The 22,066-nt window shown below is 41.3% G+C and overlaps 1 protein-coding gene across 1 annotated transcript in view; it reads right to left on the bottom strand.

Moving 5' to 3' along the window:
• The window catches only part of LOC143295827 (uncharacterized), a 93,862-nt gene that overhangs the window by 34,807 nt on the left and 36,989 nt on the right, over positions 1-22,066 (bottom strand). Inside the window, 9 exon segments of the mRNA XM_076607469.1 lie at positions 1,714-1,873; positions 3,137-3,286; positions 5,232-5,350; positions 7,334-7,441; positions 7,443-7,542; positions 14,399-14,413; positions 18,284-18,394; positions 18,764-18,923; positions 21,321-21,481. Coding sequence (XP_076463584.1) covers positions 1,714-1,873; positions 3,137-3,286; positions 5,232-5,350; positions 7,334-7,441; positions 7,443-7,542; positions 14,399-14,413; positions 18,284-18,394; positions 18,764-18,923; positions 21,321-21,481 — 1,084 coding nt within the window.

The following is a 22,066-nucleotide window of genomic DNA, read 5'->3' as shown; positions in this document are numbered from 1 at the left end:
AACCGCTACAGACCTGACATTGATATCACCAGAGTTAGTGCCATCTTGCTCATGGGAAACGTATAAAGATACACGAGGTAGTGATCATTTCCTGATTACCATAAATATGTCGAAAGAAAATACTCACAATAGTAATGCTGTGCAAGACAAATCCCAAAATATGATTACAAGCGTGCAGAATGGGATAAATTCAAAATTATCCTCGCTTCTCAAGTCCTTGAACACGTAATAAATGAAAGTGCTGACCCCCAGTTCCTTACTTTTAAAGAATCAGTTTTGTCAGCAGCAAACTCATCAATTCCTGATTTAAAAACCATTAAATTGAAGAAGCAGTGTGGTAATGTCTGGTGGAACGACGCCTGTGAGGAAGCTGTAAAAAAATCTTTTAAAAGTAAAAATATAAGATTATATAAAACACAGAACGGAAGAAAATCATACAGAAATGAAGAAAGCCAAATCTCACAGGAATAGAGTTATTGCTCAAGCAAAACAACAATACTGAAGTTCATTTTGCTTCGGACAACGAAAAAGCGCAAACATCTGTAGATGCATTTTCATAGAATAGCAGAACATAGGGACTTCCCTCACATGGCAAAACATATAGAGTCAAAGAAGAATCGAAGAATTTGTATTCTGAACCAAAGCCACAAAATGATCTTTGCATTAATTCCGCAATAATGATGGCAGATCTGAAAAATGCAATACCTTCGATCAACAATAAAAATTGTTCTGTAGACCTTGACGCAATTAGTAATCACATGAGAGTGAGAGAGACACACAGAGAGAGAGACAGAGAGAGAGAGAGGCACAAAAACAAGCACCAAAACAAAGCACTCTGGGTCAGTTTAAAAACCCCAGACATTATTGTAACATGAGCTAACACTAAAGCAAGATCTAGTATTGTCCATCTGTAGTAAAATCAATGACACACCGAGTTGTGAATGAATGTGGGTGTAGTTTTTTGGTTTGTTTGGGGGGGGGGGGTTGTTGTTGTTGTTGTTGTAGTTTTTGTTTGTTTGTTTGTTTTGGGGGTGGGTCTTTTTGGCCAGTGAAGAGAGGCAACGTGATGCACCAAATTATGATAAAAAAAAAAAAGAAAAAGGAAAGAAAGGGGGAAAAGAAAAAGAAAAAGATACATGGGTGCTCCGTTGTCTGCATGCAACTGAGGCCCCACCATTTTTTCTTTAAAAAACAACACACACACACATAAAAAACCAAAAACAAAACACCACTGTTTCAGAATGTTAAAGAAAGATACACACACAGCACTTCACTGCCAGAAACTCCCTGAAAATGTCCCCCATCCGGGGTAGAATGAAGAATCATTATCATTTCACTATCTTTGTCATAATCGTGATCACTATTATCATTAGCATCAGCACTACTACCAACAACAACAAAACAAAATCAGCATCTCACCGCGAGGAACTCCTTGAAGGTTTCCTCCACCCGGGGTAGCATGAAGAATCATTATTAATATCACTATCTTCATCATAATCATGATCACCATCATCACCATTATCATTATCATTACTACCAACAACAAAACAAAATCAGCATCTCACCGCGAGGAACTCCTTGAAGGTGTTTCCTCCACCCGGGGTAGCATGAAGAATCATTACTAATATCACTATCTTCATCATAATCATGATCACCATCATCACCATTATCATTATCATTACTACCAACAACAAAACAAAATCAGCATCTCACCGCGAGGAACTCCTTGAAGGTTTCCTCCACCCGGGGTAGCACGAAGCGCTGTATCTCCCTCAGGGTGCCAGACTTGGGTCTCTCCTTCTCCGCGTTCAGCCGCTGCCCGATACGCTCGTTGGTCTGTGTGTATTTCTTGGACTGCGGGTCCAGGTAGGTTCTGCGATGACACACAAGACACAGCATTGTATGATTGTCAGTCATGTCCTATCATCACCATCATAATTGCAGAGGGGGCGACTGCTGTCCCACCTATCTGGGCTAGAATTTGTACATCCCCGCTCTCTAGGCCAAGGGGGTTTCAGGACAGTCGGTGTTGGGATGATTCCCAAAGGCCAGCCAGCCCGCAAGGCTGCAGCACTAAGAGCCAGCGCAGTCTTGTCTTATAGTTTGAGAGTCATTGTCCTTCACAAACGACAAAGCTGTAAGTGCAACGGAGAAACCATTGAGCACAAAGCTCTCACTGTTGGCCCACCTGTAAGCTTACGTCAGCCCAAGCTATGATAAAAGCCAAGCGTTGGGCATAATGGCAAGGCAAAGCATTATATATTAGATTAAGAAAAAGAGCTAGACCATGCGTGTTTAACTTTAAAACAAGGCAAAGCATTGTCTTAAAGTGAAACAGGCATAACTGAGCTATTTTTCGTTTTCTTCTTATCATTATTGGTTTACTGTCCATTCACTGCAAAGTGATGAACACACGCACGCAGTCATACGTTTGCGGCGCTCTACCTGTGAACATACTCGCAAGTGAGCAATGCACACACACGTGTATACATGCATACGCACCTGCGCGCACGCACGCATGCACGCCACGCACGCAAGCGCGCAAACACACAGAGACATACATAAAGACACACAGACACAGATACGGCTACAGACACAGACAGATGCTCTCACACACACACACACACACACACACACACACACACACACACACACACACACACACACACACACACACACACACATGTCGACTGACAGAATAAGTATCATGTTTATGTTGCACATTGCATTTCTTTTTTCAACGGAAAAATAATACCCCCAAAATACACAGTTACAAGTATACTCTACGTCTATGTCACACACACACACACACACACACACACACACACACACACACACACACACACACACACACACACACACACACACACACACACACACACACCTCCCATCCCCATCCACCTCCCCATAAACACACACACACACACACACACACACACACACACACACACACACACACCTCCCATCCCCATCCACCTCCCCATAAACACACACACACACACACCTCCCATCCCCATCCACCTCCCCCATAAACACACACACACACACACACACACACACACACACACACACACACACACACGCAAACGCAAGACGGAAACAAACAACAGCAACAACAACAACAACAAAAACTCACTTGAAGATGTGAGCAGCCATGGACTCCTTCTTCTGCTTGGAGTCCTTGGAGTTCCAGTATGCCTCGATCTCCTGGTAGAGGTGCATGAGGTTCTGCACGTCCTTGTTGTTCTCATGCTCCGTCAGGTACTTCCGGAACATGGACATCACCCTGTGCCGGGCGACAGCAGCAGCAACAGCGTGTATTGGGTTGGGTTGGGTTGGGTTAGGCTGAGTTGGGTTGTGGTGTGGTGTGGTGTGGCGTGGTGTTGCGTTGCGTTGCGTTGTGTTGCGTTGCTGTAATCGTGTTGTGTTGTGTTGCCCTCTATTGTACTGTATTGTATTGTGCTGCGCAGTGTTGTATTGTATAATAATATAGTGTATTGCTGTACAGCGCCTCGTTACGCTACGTTGCAGTGCGGCGCGTTGTGCTGTGCTGTGCTGTGCTCTGTGTTCTGTGTTTGTTATATTGTGTTGTACTGTAGGACACATGGACATCACCCTGTGCCAGGCAGCAGCAGCAGCAGCAGAGTGTACTGTAATGTGTTGTTGTTGTTGTGTAATATTGTGATGTGTTGTGTTGTGTTGTTGCTGTTGTTGTGTTGTGTTGTGTGTCGTGTTGTTGCTGGTGTTGTCTTGTTGTTGTTGTTGTGTTGTGTGTCGTGTTGTTGCTGGTGTTGTGTTGTTGTTGTTGTTGTGTTGTGTGTCGTGTTGTTGCTGGTGTTGTGTTGTTGTTGTGTTGTTGTGTTGTGTGTCGTGTTGTTGCTGGTGTTGTTGTTGTTGTGTTGTTGTGTTGTGTGTCGTGTTGTTGCTGGTGTTGTGTTGTTGTTGTGGTGTTGTGTTGTGTGTCGTGTTGTTGCTGGTGTTGAGCTGTGTTGTTGCTGTTGCGTTGTGTTGTGCAGTGTTGTGATGTGATGGGATGTGTTGTGTTGTGATGTTATGTGATGCGGTGTGTTGTGATGTGGTGTGGTGTGCTGTGCTGTGCTGTGCTGTGCTGTTGTGTTGTGTTGTGTTCCGTTGCGTTGTAATTGTGTTGTGCTGTGTTGTGTTGTGTTGTACTGTACTGTACTGTACTGTACTGCGTTGCGTTTGTGCTGCATTATGTTGTATTGTATGTATTGTATCACCTTACGTCATATTACGTTGGGTTACGTTACGGACAGCTTAATACGTTTTACATTTTGATCTTTCAGTTCAACTTTTGTCATGTGTATGTGGCGTGGAAATCGACTGTGGACTGGTGCGACTTTGCCGTGTGAGTGACGAGCGTTTAGCTGCACAAATGATTTCCAATGCGATTCATAGACTGAACTGCATTGCACTGCATTACATCGTGTCGTGTCGTGTCGTGTCGTGTCGTGTTGTGTCGTGTTGTGTTGCGTTGCGTTGTGCTGTTGTGTTCTGTTTATATTGCATTGCATTGTACTGTATTGTTTTGTACTGTGCTGTGCTGTTCTGAGCTGTGCTGTACTGTATTGTATTTATATTGCACTTCATTGTATTGTATTGCATTGTATTGTATTGCATTCCATTGCATTGCACTGTATTGCATTGTATTGCACTGAACACTGTGTGGTTTTGCTCACAGACACAAAGTAAACACTGTGTACTCTTGATCTGGGAGGGATTCCCTTTCGTTCCCCTCCCCTGTTTTTTGTTGTGTTTTTTTTTTTTCATTTTGGACAGGGACCTGATGTTACCGTTTGTGCACTGACTTTTGATGGCTGACAAGATGAAACTTTGTAATGGAAGACGGGAACCAGATGAGAACCTCCCACACCCCGTCAGTGGTTGGAAATGTCCCCCACCCCCACTCCTCTCTCTCTCTCAGACACACACACACACACACACACACACACACACACACACACATATATATATATATATATATATATATATATATATATATATATACATACACACACAAATTCGTGCACGCACACACACGCTCACACACAATTACACAGGCACACACGCAAACACACACACACACACACGCACGCACACACACGTGCACGAACACACACACACACACACACACACTCTCTCTCTCTTTCTCTCTCTCTCTCTCTCTCTCACACACACACACACACACACACACACACACACAGACTCACTGTCTGTTGGCAGACAGGTCCTGATACGTCACCCCCTTCTTCTCCTTCTCCTCCTCCCCACCCGTGTCCACCGTATCTGCCGCCTCCTCCACTCCCCCTCCCTCCGCGCTCTTCGGCTTCTGCGGCACACACACACACACACATACAAACATGACAACAGTAGCAGCATCAAGCCGTCCTTGATGCTATGTGCACTCAATGCCTGACGAAGCGCGTGGGGTAAAGCTGCTTCGATATTGTGCTGCTGTCGCCTTTCAAAACGCTGTAGCAGATTTGATCAGTGTGTATCAAGTGAACAGCATTTCGCACATTTACGCGAGTGACCAACCATTGCTCTAAAATTAGGTGGATAGCGCATGCCTTCTTTGAACCCTATTGCTGTCTGAAGCCAGCGGAAGCGTTCAATTAGCCATTTTGCAACTCGTGTCAATATAGCGCGAAGCGGTAACTTCATATATGTAGCCGAACGCTCAGATGGCTACGATGACTGCTTCGAGCTTTCACTTGCTCACGGCGTTAGTTAAGCTGACATTCCTGTGTTTGCCTCCACAGCAACATTGCGCTGCGTGTCACTGCACTGTTTTTCTGTAATAACCTTGGTAAATAAATCACTGACAGATATCAATCAAGACAAAACATTTGGCATGTCGTGGGGCAAGCTTAATTAACACGATTTCATCGGAGATACACGGTTATATTTCATAAACTACCACCAGTTCGCAGACGACTTCTCAACGGACTGACGGCCGGATACGAGTAACAATATGGCGTCCAGTTGGCTTCAGCTTTCCTGGCCAATGAGGTATCCGTCTATTTCAAGAGGAGTGGTGACAACGCTTTCTGTCGTTGTGTGGGGAAATGGATACGCGGAAGAGAGGGCGCCGGCGGGGAAGGCAAAAACGAAAGCCCGGAAGCTGCTGGTCTGGCATCTGCCTAGCTGATGTGGTGTAGCCTATAAATATGGATTCGTCCGAACGCAGTGGCGCCTTCTTGAGAAACTGAAACATCCATGAATGGAATGAAGGCTCTCCGATCTTGCCTGGTCCTGTGGTCAGCTAGGCGATGTGCAACACGTGATTCAGTCATTGTGTGCTGGGGAGATGACATGATTCCTAACATCGATGTTGTCATTTTCATGGTGAAAACATGTTGTTGTTTTTTTCTTCTTCTTCACGAAAAGAGTCAATATTCTCTGTCAAAGTGTCCGTAATGTGAAATTAATGATTATTTGTTTTGGAACATTTCTTGAGTTCACTCATGCTTTACTTGACATGATCATTCACTGTCTTATTATTATCATTTTTTTAATAACAGAAAATGATGTCGCAATGGTAATTCAGTATCAAACTTATTCATTCCGACTAACAGATTAACAAATGTGACCTGAAATAAAAAATAAATGTGATTTCAAAAATAATTAATGAATGTGAAAATTTATACTTAAACATAAAATGTCTACAATCACCCGGTTCTTACCACATAAGTCATGCCGACTTTCTTCAACTCAGGAATAAACATCGGGTACGCATTCCACCCGGTTCTTACTACATTAGTCAAGCCAACTTTCTTCTAAACAGGAATAAACATGGGGCATGCATTCAACATGGGGTATGCATTCCACCCGGTTCTTACCTCAATATAATCTGCACAGGAATATACGTAGGGTACACATTCCACCCGGTTCCTACCTCATTAGAGTTCACGCTGATTTTCCTATATACATGAATAAATATAGAATGTGCATTCCACCCGGTTCTCACCTCATTAGAGTTCACGCCGACTTTCTTCTACACAGGAATAAACATACAGTGCGCATTCCACCCGGTTCTTACCTCAATAGAATTCACGCTGACTTTTTTCTACTCAGGAATAAACATAGAAGGCGCATTCCACCCGATTCCCAAATCATTGGTCACGATGACTTTCTTCTACACAGGAATAAACATGGTAGGGTACGCATTCCACCTGATTCCCACCTCTTTAGTCACGATGACTTTCTTCTACACAGGAATAAACACAGGGTACTCATTCCACCCGGTTCTCACCACACTGGTCATGCTGACTTTCTTGTACACAGGGTACATATTCCACCCGGTTCCTACCTCATTAGTCACGCTGACTTTCTTCTTCGCCTCCCTCTGGCGGGCATAAGCGGCACGGATGGCTTTGCGCCGCTCCCTCTCCATCTCCTTTCGCTTTTCCTTGCGCTTCCTTCCGCTTCTGCGCGCGCCGCTCATCGTCTATGTCTTCCGCCAACAGCAGCGCCTTCTGCAGGCGCCGGGCCCGCTCTGAGGCTGCCGAGCCTGGGATTCTGGGTAAAGAGATGGACAGGGATGGTGGTGTTACAGTACTTGTGTGTAATTATGTATTGGGTAGAAAAGGGTAGGACAGAGGGCAGAAGCCCACGTCGGTGTGAAACAGAAGTGGTTGTTTCGGCTGCCTTGTACCTCCCTTCTACCCTTCACAAAGTACACCAGCATACATCCAAGTACATTCTGTTATCGTTTTCTTTATACTACACCTGTAAATTGCAGATGTGACAACTGTTGTGCATTTTGCTCTTGTTCTGTGATTCAAAGCTTGAGCCACAACACAAACGATTCCTAGTATTTTGTTGTTCGACACTGCACTGCCTTGGGATGGCACTATTACAGTTGTTTCACATAATTCTTGTTCAGGGCGGGGAGGGGGGGGGGGCGGTGAAGGGTGTTCAGGCGCTACAATAAATCTATATATCGTATGTAGACAGAGGACTGACATGCCATTATTTGACAATTGTCAAATGTTGGAACAAAATTCGCTGTCGAGAAAATAAAGCCGTATTGAACTGAAATGAACAGAGAGGTGGGATGATGTTCGTTGATTTCTAAGTATATAGGTTAACGATGCCAGTCTTACAATATCATGTTATGAGAAGACTGGGAATTTACCAGAATTAGACTATTAGAAAATACTTTCTACCAAAACAGTTGTGAGTGAGCAGAAAGGAAGGGAGGAAATGGAAGGATGACGAAAGAAAACAGTGAAGGACGAAAAATAAAGAAGAATGAAGTCTTGAAAATGAGTAACCACTGACGACCAAGCACACAAATGAACAACCATGACACAATGATAAATAACGAAGTCAGAAAGCAGGCGGGTTGATGAACAGATCATTGAATGAATACATGAGTGTATCATAAAAACATGTCCTCCAACCACAAGGAAACTATCAAAGAATACTCAGAAGGGTTCATTTCAATATCGCCATTCACATAACTTATTCACAGCTGGCGCGGCCTGTTAACGCAACTTTTTACCAAAAAACATTTAGCGTTATTTTTAAAAACACAAGAGTCAAGAGAGAGAGAGAGACGCACAGAGACAGAGACAGAGAGAGCGAGAGAAAGAAAGAAAGACGGACGGACAGACAGAGACAGAGAGATTCAGAGGTGAACAAAAAAAGACAGACAGATAGACAGTCGACAATCAAACAGAAAAACACACAGACAGCGATACTGAGAGAGAGAAAGAAAGAAGAGAGGGGTAGAAAGTGAGAGACAGAAAAACACACAGACAGGCAGAGAAAGAAACAGACAAAGACAGAGAGATGATGAGACATAGACAGACAGACAGACAGACAGACAGACAAACAGACACACACAAACAGAAATACAATAGCATATTGTATTCAGCGCACCAACGAGCATGCAAGTGTACATGCGCACCGGCTCTAACTTGTTAAACACATACGTGCACAAAAAAAGCAGACCTAGACAGACAATCTCGACTAATACACATTTTGCAGGGCTTGCCTTCTATATACAAAACTGCTGATTACAAATAATCACTACCGACATCATCATCATCATCATCATCATCTTTAGCACTTGGTGCACAAAGCGTGTAGGGTTGTGTAATTGTGCAACTCAGCATGCTGACTCCATTTTCTGTCTATCAATATTCCATGCAGTCGATATTATTACATCGTTATCTAACAGATAGTGTTTTTGTGTAAATGTGCGTATATACATATGTGTGTGTGTGTGTGCGTGTGTGTGTGTGCGTGTGTGTGTGTGTGTGTGTGTGTGTGTGTGTGTGTGTGTGTGTGTGTGTGTGTGTGTGTTGCATTTCCAACAGCATGCATGGACAGTCCACGCTCTTTGACACCTCCTTGAAACCGAAACCGAAACAGGAAACAGTTTGTCCATTGATACTACGTTCATAGTCGACTAAAGTATCAAACAGATAGATTGCTTTCGCAGGAGATTAAAGTATTTACCATAATAACAGTTTTCACTGGATATTAAAGTAGTTACTATGTATTGTTTCCACATGTAATTAAAGTATTTACCATGTACTGTTTCCACAGGATATTAAAGTATTTACCATAATAACAGTTTTCACGGGATATTAAAGCAATTACCATGTATTGTTTCCACAGGATATCAAAGTATTTACCATGTATTGTTTCCACAAGAAATTAAAGTATTTACCATAATAACAGTTTTCACTGGATATTAAAGTAGTTACCATGTATTGTTCCCACATGATATCAAAGTATTTACCATGTATTGTTTCCACAGGATATTACAGTATCTACCATAATAATAGTTTTCACAGGATATTAAAGCAATTACCATGTATTGTTTCCACAGGATATCAAAGTATTTACCATATATTGTTTTCAACATCAGTGTTGAGGATACGTTTGAGGATTCGATGACAACTTGTAAGAAGACCTACCTTCCCATTCCGATGGAAGTATTGGATTGTCTATTATTCAAAGCCTTTGTACAAGCATTAAAACGGACTTTGATTAAGAATCTGTACACAGGGAGTGAAACAAATCATCCAGGTAACGTGCCTGTCTATAATTAAAGCCTTTGTACAAGCATTGAAACTGACGTGAACTGAGAATCTGAACACAGGGAGTATAAAGTGGAAACACAGCATCCAAGTAACGTGCCCAGAAACAAACAGCTTGAATTGCCCTGTTGCCCAAAGGTTTATCAATGATCAGTATAATCTTTTCTGGCATGACGTATTCAATGCTTACGAAAATATTAACGGTCGTGCTGAACTTGATAACAGCAAAAAGAGATTAACTCCAAGAGATTTTTTTAAGTGGGGGGCGGGGGGTGTGGTGGGGTGTGTGTGTGTGTTCTGGGGGGGGGGGGCGACGGGGGTAGTTTTCTTTTCTTCTCACTCTCTTTCTCCCCCCCCCCCCTCTCTCTCTCTCTTGTTTTGATATTATTGATCTTGTTTCTCAGAGTGTAAAAATAAAATCTTTGTATCATATAAAAGAAAAAGAAAATAGACAGAACGCACGCTTTATTGTTGTGAAACAGTTTTGTTGATACAATACAACAATATGTATGTGAGTGTATGTGTGGGTGTATACAGGTATTTGTACATCATGTGTACATGAATATGTTTGTATATGATGATGTATGTATGTGCACGTGTGTGTATATGTATGTATATAGCCTATTGAACTGAAAATAACACAGGGAAAAGACACATTAAAACATTGGCAGAGAAAACACACGCAGTTGCACTTGTGCATGGGCGAGAAATGGCTGTAGTTGTTGGTGTTTGAAATGTGCATAGTATTGTAATATATATACTATAGTTATGGTAATGTGGCTAGAAATAAGGAAAATGTTTTGACATACGAGAAAGTGTCAGCATAGATCTCTGTCACGTGATTAATGCATAGTTTTGTTAACATGTTTACGGTATTGCAATATCTTTGTTTTTGAAAGACTAGAACCTTCTTTTGCAAGGGGAAAATATATGTTTTAAATTGAATGTTAAAGAAACTACCGTTGTACCGTGTCTCAATGTTCATTCTTACAACTGTGTTCAGGCACGTTTATTTGTTTGTTTAGTACCACCTCTGAGCCTCAAATGTTTATCAAATCATCATTGTATTCAGCATAATAAGAATACATTCTTCTTTTTGAAAAATGAATTAAAATTAAGAATGAACTTTAAAACAACCACCCGCTTCCAATCAACAGATCTGAAGAAAATTAATTCTTAAGAACACGGCAGCTGCACACGCAGAGAAAATGTTTCAAATGATAGTCTATGCGACGTGTTGGAAATGGTATTCTCAAGGGAATGAAGGAAAGCAGGAGGAGCGGATGGGTGGGAAGTGTGAGAGGGGGGGGGGGTTGGGATGGGAGGGGGGGGGGGGAGCAGATTCGATGTATCAGTTTCAGCTGGAGGGGTTACAACAGGCAGGAAAGTTTGGGGAACAGAGGAAGGTGAGGTGAACGGAATCTGTTCTGTTCTGTGACAGAGCAGAGAATGTCTGCAAAGACACACACACGCACGCACGCACGCACGCACACACACACACACACACACACACACACACACACACACACACACACGTGATATTTGTATAATACATATGGATATAACCCAGGCCCTACTGTCCTGAAAATATTATAAATATTACAAATGTCAGTATTCTTCATAGCAACAGCATTTAACTATCATTACAACGAAAAACAGGACAGTTAAAACAGAATTTCAATGACATGGATAGGAATAATAACCATACGAATAAACGAAAAACCCAGTAAAGGACAATAAGGGAAAGGGATGGAGAAGAGCAGTAGGAAGAAAACGACGACGAGAACGACGACGAAGAGAAAGAAGATCGAACAGAAAACGCAGACGAAAAAACAAAAGTGACATGGCGGTAACTGTCAAACAGAGAAGCAAGCAAAAGGAAGAAAAACTAGTCGAAAAAACTAAGGAGAGATAGAGAGAGTCAGACAGGAAGACTGAGACAACAAATGCAAAGGAACAGATGCATACATTATAAAAAAACAATCAGCGGAGTGCATCCTTAATACCCTTGTGACTACTGATCTACGACACAGAGCAGCCATCAAATACAAAGAATCATCTCTTTCCACAAAAAGGGTGCTTTCTAATTTCGCTCGTTCAGCAATACATTTTTTTTATTCGACGACCAACGTACAAAGAAAGATACTGATGAATACACACAAAATGGCAAACAAGACACGTGTTATTATGCTGAAAGCTGTGTTTGTAGAATTGTGTGATTATTATCGTGCGTTTTCAATACAAACATCAGTTTTATCACACACATCCGCTTATATATATATATATAAATATATATACGCGAACATAAATGCAACGAAAAGTATTCTCTCGAGCTGTGTATTCAGCCATTGCGTCGTACCAATAATACAATGTTTTCTCCCATACTGTTCTCTTGACATGCATTTTCCCCTATTAGAATAATGGCCAATACATTATACCATTCACCGATAACTATAACACCGATTGCTATAGCAAGTCTTAGGTGATCAGTTAGCATTGACAACGAAATGTTAGCACATATCTTCTGATGTAACATGTGTTTGTTGAAATAAAGGTTTTTTGTTATGTCTGTATAATTCGTCCCAAACATTAACCTGAACTGATTGATGTTTCCCCCTTAATACATGTTTCTAATAACAGTTGATAATTAACATTCATACTCTGTGGACACTGCCGTTTTCAAAGCTGTGTCTTCAGTGATATCAAATGATTGCAAAGTAAAATCTTCCTTGATAAAAACTGCCCTCACCAAAATATGAATAAAACACAAAATGGCATTGGCATGAAACTTTTGCATCCTCTTAAAGGATATTTCATGTAACAAATAAACATACAATATATTGTCATATACTGAGTTTTTAATACTGGATCATTTTGCTTCCTTCTTTTCCGGAATAAATTTCAGTTATATCCTCCTTTGCCAGTTAAACCGCCAACTTTGCCAATGGACTTCTTGACGAATAACTTTTTTCCCCATAATTACCTGCTGTCGCAAAACATTCTGATAATATTTTTATCATTGCAAAAATATCCGCTAATACAAATATATACTATAACGACGATAAGAACAATTAAGATTCTTCAAGAAAAAATGCAATTTTTTTTTACGTAAAAGATCCTTAGATCCGTATGACAGTAATTTCATGCTTCTCGTATGAAATCACACAATACACAAAACTTGAAGTAAGTTCCAATAGTGGTTTTGTTTCAATAGGTTATTTCCAGAGAGTTAAGTAACAGTTGTGTAAGATGGCAAGTTAAAAGGACGAGTTACATTGACAAAATATTCCATTCTAAGTGTAAAACGAAGAATGGGCAAGAGATGGAGAGAAGAAAGAGAGAGGGGGGTGGGGTGGCGAGGAAGTGCCAGAGACGAAAAGAGCAATCGAAGCAAAAACAAACAAAAAAACCCCCAAAAAAACAAAAAAAAAACACATGGACAGGAGAGAAAGAGAGAGAGATGGGGGGAGAGAGAGACAGAGACAGAGAGAGAAACACAGAGAGAGACAGATAGTGAGACAGAGAGAGAGATAGTGATTGAGAGAGGGGGGGAGAGAGAGAGGAAGAGACAGAGACAGAGAGGAGAGAAAGACAGAGACAGAGTCAAAGACAGAAACAGAGAGAGAGACAGACAAATAGTGAGACAGAGAGAGAGAGAGGACGGAAAAGACGAGTTATTGAGGGAGACATAGAGAGAGACAGACAGATAGACAGACAGACAAAGAGAGACAGAGAGAAACAGAGAGAAAAGAGGGGTGGTGATTCAGGGGAGAGTATGAGAGACAGACGTAAAACACACACACACACACACACACACACACACACACACATGCTTCTGTAATCAATGATGATCAACAATTCCTCACTCAAATCGTCTAATATCACTTCAAGTGGAAAGACGTTAAACTGAAGACGAACGAAACACACACACACACACACACACACACACACACACACACACACACACACACACACACACACACACACACACACACACACACACACACACACACACACACACACACACACACACACACACACGCTTCTGTACTCAATGATGATCAATAACTCCTCACTTAAGTCACAACAACAAATTCGCGCTTACCATCCACACACTCACGGCTGAAAGGCAAGGCAAGGAGGGAGGAAAAAAAAAAAAGCATGTGTGTTTACACAGCACGGCAAGCACACCAAAGTGCACACTGGTTCCCAACACCAAACATTCCACCCAAAGGGGAAAAACAAAACGAGAGAGAAGCACGCCATGATTACACGAATATTACAGTTATACACAGTGATCAAACAGTGATCAAATTTACCTGATGGGCTGCAATCTAAGAAAAAAAAACAAAATCAGAGAAACATGCAAAACCAGTGAATACATCAATAATAGTGACCAAAAAATAAAAAAATAAATGAAAGAAAGAAAAAGATATCAAGATGTAATGATTATGATTATATATATAATCGAACCTTGAATAATAACAACAAATCAAAATAATCCAGGATAATGAAATTAAGATTGTTCAAAAGCTCAGAAAATCTGCTGAGGTCTATAAAAATCATATTAACCTCAATTTTTAGATTTTCAACAACAACAACAAAATTTTTTTTTTTTACACTGAAACTGTAGAAATCGTAATTTATTCCGTTCCCAAAATGTGGTGTGTTCCGTATTCGTTCAGTGTTCTTCAACTCCGTAACATTAAGCATAGAATTAGCCTATTCCACAGGTAATGTTTCTTTGTCGTTAACACAAGAATGTGTGTATGTGTCCTGCCGTGCACGGGTGCGTGCGCGCGTGCCTGCGTGCCTGTGCATTCATGTGGAGTGATGGCCTAGAGGTAACGCGTCCGCCTAGGAAGCGAGAGAATCTGAGCGCGCTGGTTCGAGTCACGGCTCAGCCGCCGATATGTTCTCCCCCTCCACTTGACCTTGAGTGGTGGTCTGGACAGTAGTCATTCGGATGAGACGATAAACCGAGGTCCCGTGTGCAACATGCACTTAGCGCACGTAAAACAACCCACGGCAACAAAAGGGTTGTTACTAACGAAATTATGTAGAAAAATCCACTTCGATAGGAAAAACAAATAAAACTGCACGCAGAAAAAAATACCAAAAAATAGGTAGCGCTGTAGTGTAGCGACGTGCTCTCCCTGTGGAGATCAGCATGAATTTCACACAGAGAAATCTGTTGTGATAAAAAAAAATACAAATATATAAGAATTAGGACCATTATATTAACGCGAGTTTATGTAAGCTTAACGCGCCTACACATTCTTGAATTAGTATCATTATATTTACGCGTGTTCATAAAGCTAAGTGCTACAACTGTTATCAAAGAAATAGATGATCAATGAATACATATTGTACGTTTAAACGCTATCGATAACTTGTTTCTTTCAGATTTCTGTTCTATCAAATATCACTTGACAAGCCTGTTCTTTAGTTCACATAGCATTTCTTGTGTCATATTTTCATGCTAGTTTCTTCAAAATTATTTTTAAAAATCGTAAGTTGCCATACATTGTTGTGGTTTATGCTTCTCTTGAAAAAAAAAAAGACCTTGATCTGAAATATTCGTTTCTGTACACGCTGTATCAAAGAAGATAGAAACATGCAGTGACAGTAAAGGAATGGCATGCAGATTCAATGAAGATCAATAAGCTGACAATATTGATTCCAGAGCTTGATAGCACAGCAGTATTGAAAGATAAGAAAACGGGAGATAAAGACGAAATTGATTATGCGGTATACAAGCCGAACTTTAAGCCAAACCGTACCGTACTTTTTATGTTTGTTTTTAGTACTACAGCTTGTATATTGCGCAATACCTTTCATTCACATTGGTTTTTGTGTTTTTTGATTTTTTTGTTTTGGGGTTTGTTTGTTGTTTTTTTGTCTTTTTTGTTTTTGTTGTTGGTTTTTTGTTGTTGGTTTTTTGCATTTATCTAAACAACAATTCCATTTTAATAACTATACTGTGCATTTTTTCTCTGTAAACTTGTTTTCTATAGAGTGATTAATTTTCCTAAAAGTTTTTGCTGATGATATTTCATATAGATACGTAATCTATCAAAATGTTGTCACACATTCTTCTTTGAGCGTGTTAAACACACTAAGTCAATGTATGTGTAAAAACAACAACAACAACAACAACAAAAAAACAAACAGACAAAACAAAAAAAACCCACACCAAATGTCAAAGCGATTACATTTGGAAAGGGTGGCACTTAATATTGTGTTTTTTCGAATATCGAAAAATATTGTGATGATTTCACTTGTGGTGCTGCCACAGAATATAATCAACAACAACAACAACAACAACAATAATAATAATAATAATAACAACAACAACAATAATATTGACAATCATAATGAATATTTGTTCAGTGTTTTTTTTTCCTTGAAGCGCTTTACGTATACAAAATCTATTGACTATTGACTATACATGAAAAAAAAAAATCACACACTCACTGCAAACATGTGGTGATGTGATTTTACAAGCGGTGTTACAATCCTACATGTGGTGCTTTCACAAGCAGTGATTTAATTTTACATGTAGTGATTTTATGGGTGATATGATTGTTTACGTTGCCATCTTTATCAGTGACGTGATCTTTTTTTTTTTGTTACATGTGGCGATTTTGAAAGCACTGACTTGATTCTACATGTGGTGATTTTTGTGTGTGGCAATGCAGAATGGTGATGTGATTTTTACATGTGATTCTTCTTACACCGTGAACAGATTCAATGCAACGTTTCAAATGTGATTGTGACTCACAGATTTGTTTTGTTTTGGTCTAGAACCTGTCATTTAAAAAAAAAAAAAATGATTTCTTCGCCAATAGCAAAAGAATTCTTGGGTATATGAATTATACTATTGACAAAACACACACACACACACACACACACACACACACACACTCGTACGCACGCATGCACGCACGTACGCTCGCACGCACGCACGCACGCACGCACACACACACACACACACACACACACACACACACACGCACGCACGCACGCACGCACGCATGCATGCATGCATGTACGAAGCGATACACATAGAGAATAGAACAGACAATAAAATGAAAGGAAAGATTATTCAAAACATGATAATAAACCACGAAAGTGTCTTTGAATGATAAAAAAGAAGAAACAGAAAACAATTTTCACGGGTATATTACCAGTAAATAAAAGAACAATGGCATTGAACAGTTGATTTCATAATAATATGAACAAAAAATTAATCATGTCTTTATAACAGTACCCAAAACACGCTTTAGAAAACTCGTGATATTTACAAAAAGGAAAAGAAATGCATGCTGTCACTTACCTGATTAATAAGAAGAAACTAGGTCAACTTTACATTTCCGAATAATTCCATTTTCGTACAGGAAAGAATTCGATAAAATTTAACTACACACACCTTACAAATGAAACATCCACTCTCAGATCAAACCGTACATGCAAGTCCAAACACCACGCAAAGTATACCAACAGCACCACCCACTTTCTCCAGTCCAGCACACACACCCGCAAAAATTAAACAAATGAATAAGATAGAAAAAGAAAAAAAAAGAAAAAAAATTTAAGGCATGTTGCATGCAAAATCAGCCCTTCCTTCCACCTCCCTCTACACCTCAGCGCGAAAGCAAACACGTGATTGGTTAAGTTCAAAAGACACGTGACACAACCAACAGTATGGCCTCCAGAGTGTGCATGCTGAGCTAAAAATAAACTCTCTCTCTCTCTCTCTCTCAGTACGCTTTGAAAATAAGTGTTCATCACGGCATGCTAAACATCGAGTGAGAAATATTTTGCAGTCTTTACCCAAAGATTCCAAATGCACTAAAATTTTAAGTTAGAAAACAATTAATGTCTTTAAAAAAAATTTAAAAAATAATAATATCAATATCTTACTGAGAGAGGGAGAGAGAGGACGCTTAAAGATGGGGGAAGAGGGAGGTGTAGGTGATGTGGTGGAAGGAATGGTGGCTGATGCCTAAAAAGGTAGTGGTGCTGAAGGGCGGTGGAAGGGGGAGGGGGGTGATGGGATATTCGGTGTGAAAACGGGTGAAACTTACACGGAGAAAATTACATATCTTCATCAAATGTACATCTCTCAAAACGGGTGAGACTGCTCGCATACACACCCCCCGTTACCAAATATCCAAGGCCAAAGGCTAAAAATGACTGACCTTCGAACCCAAGGTCGAGGTCGCTTGATGAGGACGTCCTGGTCGGTGACGGTGATTTCAATGGCTTCTGCAGTGCTGGGTGGGCTCTCTCCGCCAACACGGACCCGACAGCTGTCAGAAGATAATAATAATAATCATCATCATCATCGTCATCATCATCATCATCATAAAATACTGTAATAACAATAATATCAATATAACCACAATGAAAACAAAAGAAGTTGTAATAGCAGCAGTAATAGTAGCAGCATAGCAGCAGTAGTAATAGTAGGAGTAGGAGTAGTAGTAGTAGTAGTAGTAGTAATCGTAACAACAACATTATTAGTAACAATGATAAATATCGTTATCATCATCTTTTATGAAAGCAGTTACACACACACACACACACACACACACACACACACACACACACACACACACACACACACACACACACACACACACACACACACACACACACACACACACACACACTCTTACTCCAAGAACGCCTTGAGGTCTTCCTTGAGGAATCGAACCCAAGCCTTCTCCAGCTTGGTGACCGCCAGCACCTTGGCCGTGTCGAACACAGACGCCTCGATGAAGTCCCGGGCAGACTGCAAGGTCTTGTGGAGGTTCAGACGGTCCTGCTCTGAAATCTCTGATGAGAAGTGACCGAACAGGGAAGTCGATGTGAGAACTGACTGTGAACATCGTCTCAAACGTTGCACGAAAAAAAAAAAGGGGGGGGGGGGGGGGGGGAGGTGGGGGGAAATACAACACTTTATAGTTATGCTGTATGCTTCGGTTTCTTTTCTTTCGTTTGTTCTCCTGGTAGGAAGGTGGCAGAATGGTTAAGACGCTCAGCTGCCAATACAGAGAGTCCGTGAGGGTGTGGGTTCGAATCCCGCTCTCGCCCTTTCTCCTAAGTTTGACTGGAAAATCAAACTGAGCGTCTAGTCTTTCGGATGAGACGATAAACCGAGGTCCCGTGTGCAGCACGCACTTGGCGCACTGAAAAAGAACCCATGGCAACGAGAGTGTTGTCCTCTGGCGAAATTACGTAAAATGAAATCCACTTTCATAGGTACACAAATATGTAAGCATGCACTCAAGGCCTGACTAAGCGCGTTGGGTTATGCTGCTGGTCAGGCATCTGCTCAACAGATGTGGTGTAGCGTGTATGGATTTGTCCGAACGCAGTGACGCCTCATTGAGAAAGTGAAACTGAAAACTGAAACTTGTTCTCCTGTTCACTGTGCTTCTATTACCCACGCCTTCATTTTCTCAACAACCTTTCGTGTGCATCTATCTCTGTGATGTAAGTACTTTAAAAAAAAAAAAAAAATCATTACTAAATACACGAGTGTTTCGCCTTTTCTTTTTCTTACCTTTTCCTTCGTTCTGTCTGTCTGAGTCTCCTACACCTCCTTTTAATACTCCATCTGTTATTGTTATTGTCTTCTGTATGACATACCTCCTTTTTAATACTCCATCTGTTATTGTTATTGTCTTCTGTATGACATACCTCCTTTTTAATACTCCATCTGTTATTGTTATTGTCTTCTGTATGACATACCTCCTTTTTAATACTCCATCTGTTGTTGTTATTGTCTTCTGTATGACATACCTCCTTTTAATACTCCATCTGTTATTGTTATTGTCTTCTGTATGACATACCTCCTTTTTAATACTCCATCTGTTATTGTTATTGTCTTCTGTATGACATACCTCCTTTTTAATACTCCATCTGTTATTGTTATTGTCTTCTGTATGACATGCCTCCTTTTTAATACTCCATCTGTTATTGTTATTGTCTTCTGTATGACATACCTCCTTTTTAATACTCCATCTGTTATTGTTATTGTCTTCTGTATGACATACCTCCTTTTTAATACTCCATCTGTTATTGTTATTGTCTTCTGTATGACATACCTCCTGTTTAATACTCTATCTGTTATGTTATTGTCTTCTGTATGACATACCTCCTGTTTAATACTCCATCTGTTATTGTTATTGTCTTCTGTATGACATACCTCCTGTTTAATACTCCATCTGTTATTGTTATTGTCTTCTGTATGACATACCTCCTTTTAATACTCCATCTGTTATTGTTATTGTCTTCTGTATGACATACCTCCTTTTTAATACTCCATCTGTTATTGTTATTGTCTTCTGTATGACATACCTCCTTTTTAATACTCCATCTGTTATTGTTATTGTCTTCTGTATGACATACCTCCTTTTTAATACTCCATCTGTAGTTATTGTCTTCTGTATGACATACCTCCTTTTTAATACTCCATCTGTTATTGTTGTCGTTTTCTCTGTGACCCACCTCCTTTTAATACTCCATTTGTTGTTGTTTTCTTTATGGCCTTAATGGAAAAAAAACAACAACTGATTCTGATTCTTCTGAACATTCATCTCACCCCTCCCTGAACACCCACGCAACAGACAAACCCTCCTCAATCGCTTCTCTCTCTGATTCAGTCTCCCAGCTCTTTCCTCTCTTATGTCCATGTTCTCCTCCTCCCCCGCCTTTCGCTCTCCACTGCGCCATCCTACCTCTGTGCCTCGCCTTTGCTTTCTTTCACGAGCCCTCCTTCGTGTTTTCATCACTCCCCAACCCCCCCTTCCCTCCCCCGCCCCATGCCCCTGCCCCTGCCCCCGCCCCCCCACTCTCCCCCCGCTCCCCCCCCTCCCCCCCTCAGCCCCCCTTTCCTTAAAATCTACTGATCCCTAACGTTCCACAGTCGACTAGTGGATTTGTCTGCATTGCCTTGACACCTCATTGAAGCTGAAACTGAAGCTGTTGGATTGCCATTTCTCTTCATAGCCTGTTCATACTTATACTACGAGCAAGCACAAACTCTCAGTACTCTTGGGTTGGTAGCTGCATCTTTGAACGAAAGCCAGCAATGAGCGAACGCAACAATACGTCTGTCTCCCGGTACCATAAGAGCCCTCGCCCTTGCCCTCCCCCCACACCCTACCCCCTTGTACTTCCTTCCTCCCTCCCTCCTCAAACTCCCTCCCCTCCCTTTCGTTCACGTACCGACTTTATGGGGACTGTCCTCCGACAGGAACTTGTTGTAGATGTTCCAAGCGTGACACAGTCGCAGCAGCCTGTCCGCAGAGCGGTCCTCCGTGGCGCCGTACTCCGTCACGTCCTGCCAGAACAGCAGGCACGACAGCAGCTGCTCGTCCCCCAGCCGTCTGGAATGTGCACATCGGCTGTGTGTATATTTTGTGAAGCACAGGGTGGAGGGGGGGGGGGGGGGGAGGGAGTCGTACGTCTTCTGTGTGCATATATACTTAAACCGAAGAAAACGATGCACGTGCGGGGTAAGGGGAAGTGGGGAGGGGGGGATGCGGGCGTGCGTACGCGCGTGTGTGTGTGTGTGTGTGCGCGCGCGTGCTTGTGTGTGTGTGTGTTCGTCTCCTGTGTGTATATCTGGATAAGGAAATGGATCGACGAAGATGAATATCTTCTGTCCCCATACATCTAAATATGGGTGAACGAAAAAAAAGACGCTGCGCGGTTTATGCGTGTGTTCATGTCATACACACTTTCGAATTGGGCATGTCTTCTGTAAGTATATGTATATGTTCAAACGTATAAAATGCCAGGTAAGCGGGGGTCAGTCGACTGAGTGGTTGAGTGGGGGGTGAGGGTGACGGAGGTAAACAAAAACAGCAAAGTGCGTATGGCTTTTGCGAGGGAAAGTAACCCACATGTTAAGAGAGAGAGAGAGAGAGAGAGAGAGAGAGAGAGAATGCGAATAGGAATACTTTATTCAT

This window comes from Babylonia areolata, chromosome 21, assembly GCF_041734735.1.
Source record: "Babylonia areolata isolate BAREFJ2019XMU chromosome 21, ASM4173473v1, whole genome shotgun sequence".
NCBI lineage: Eukaryota > Metazoa > Mollusca > Gastropoda > Neogastropoda > Buccinidae > Babylonia > Babylonia areolata.
The sequence above is the reverse complement of the archived record's forward strand: the minus strand, read 5'-3'. Positions and strand labels throughout refer to the sequence as shown.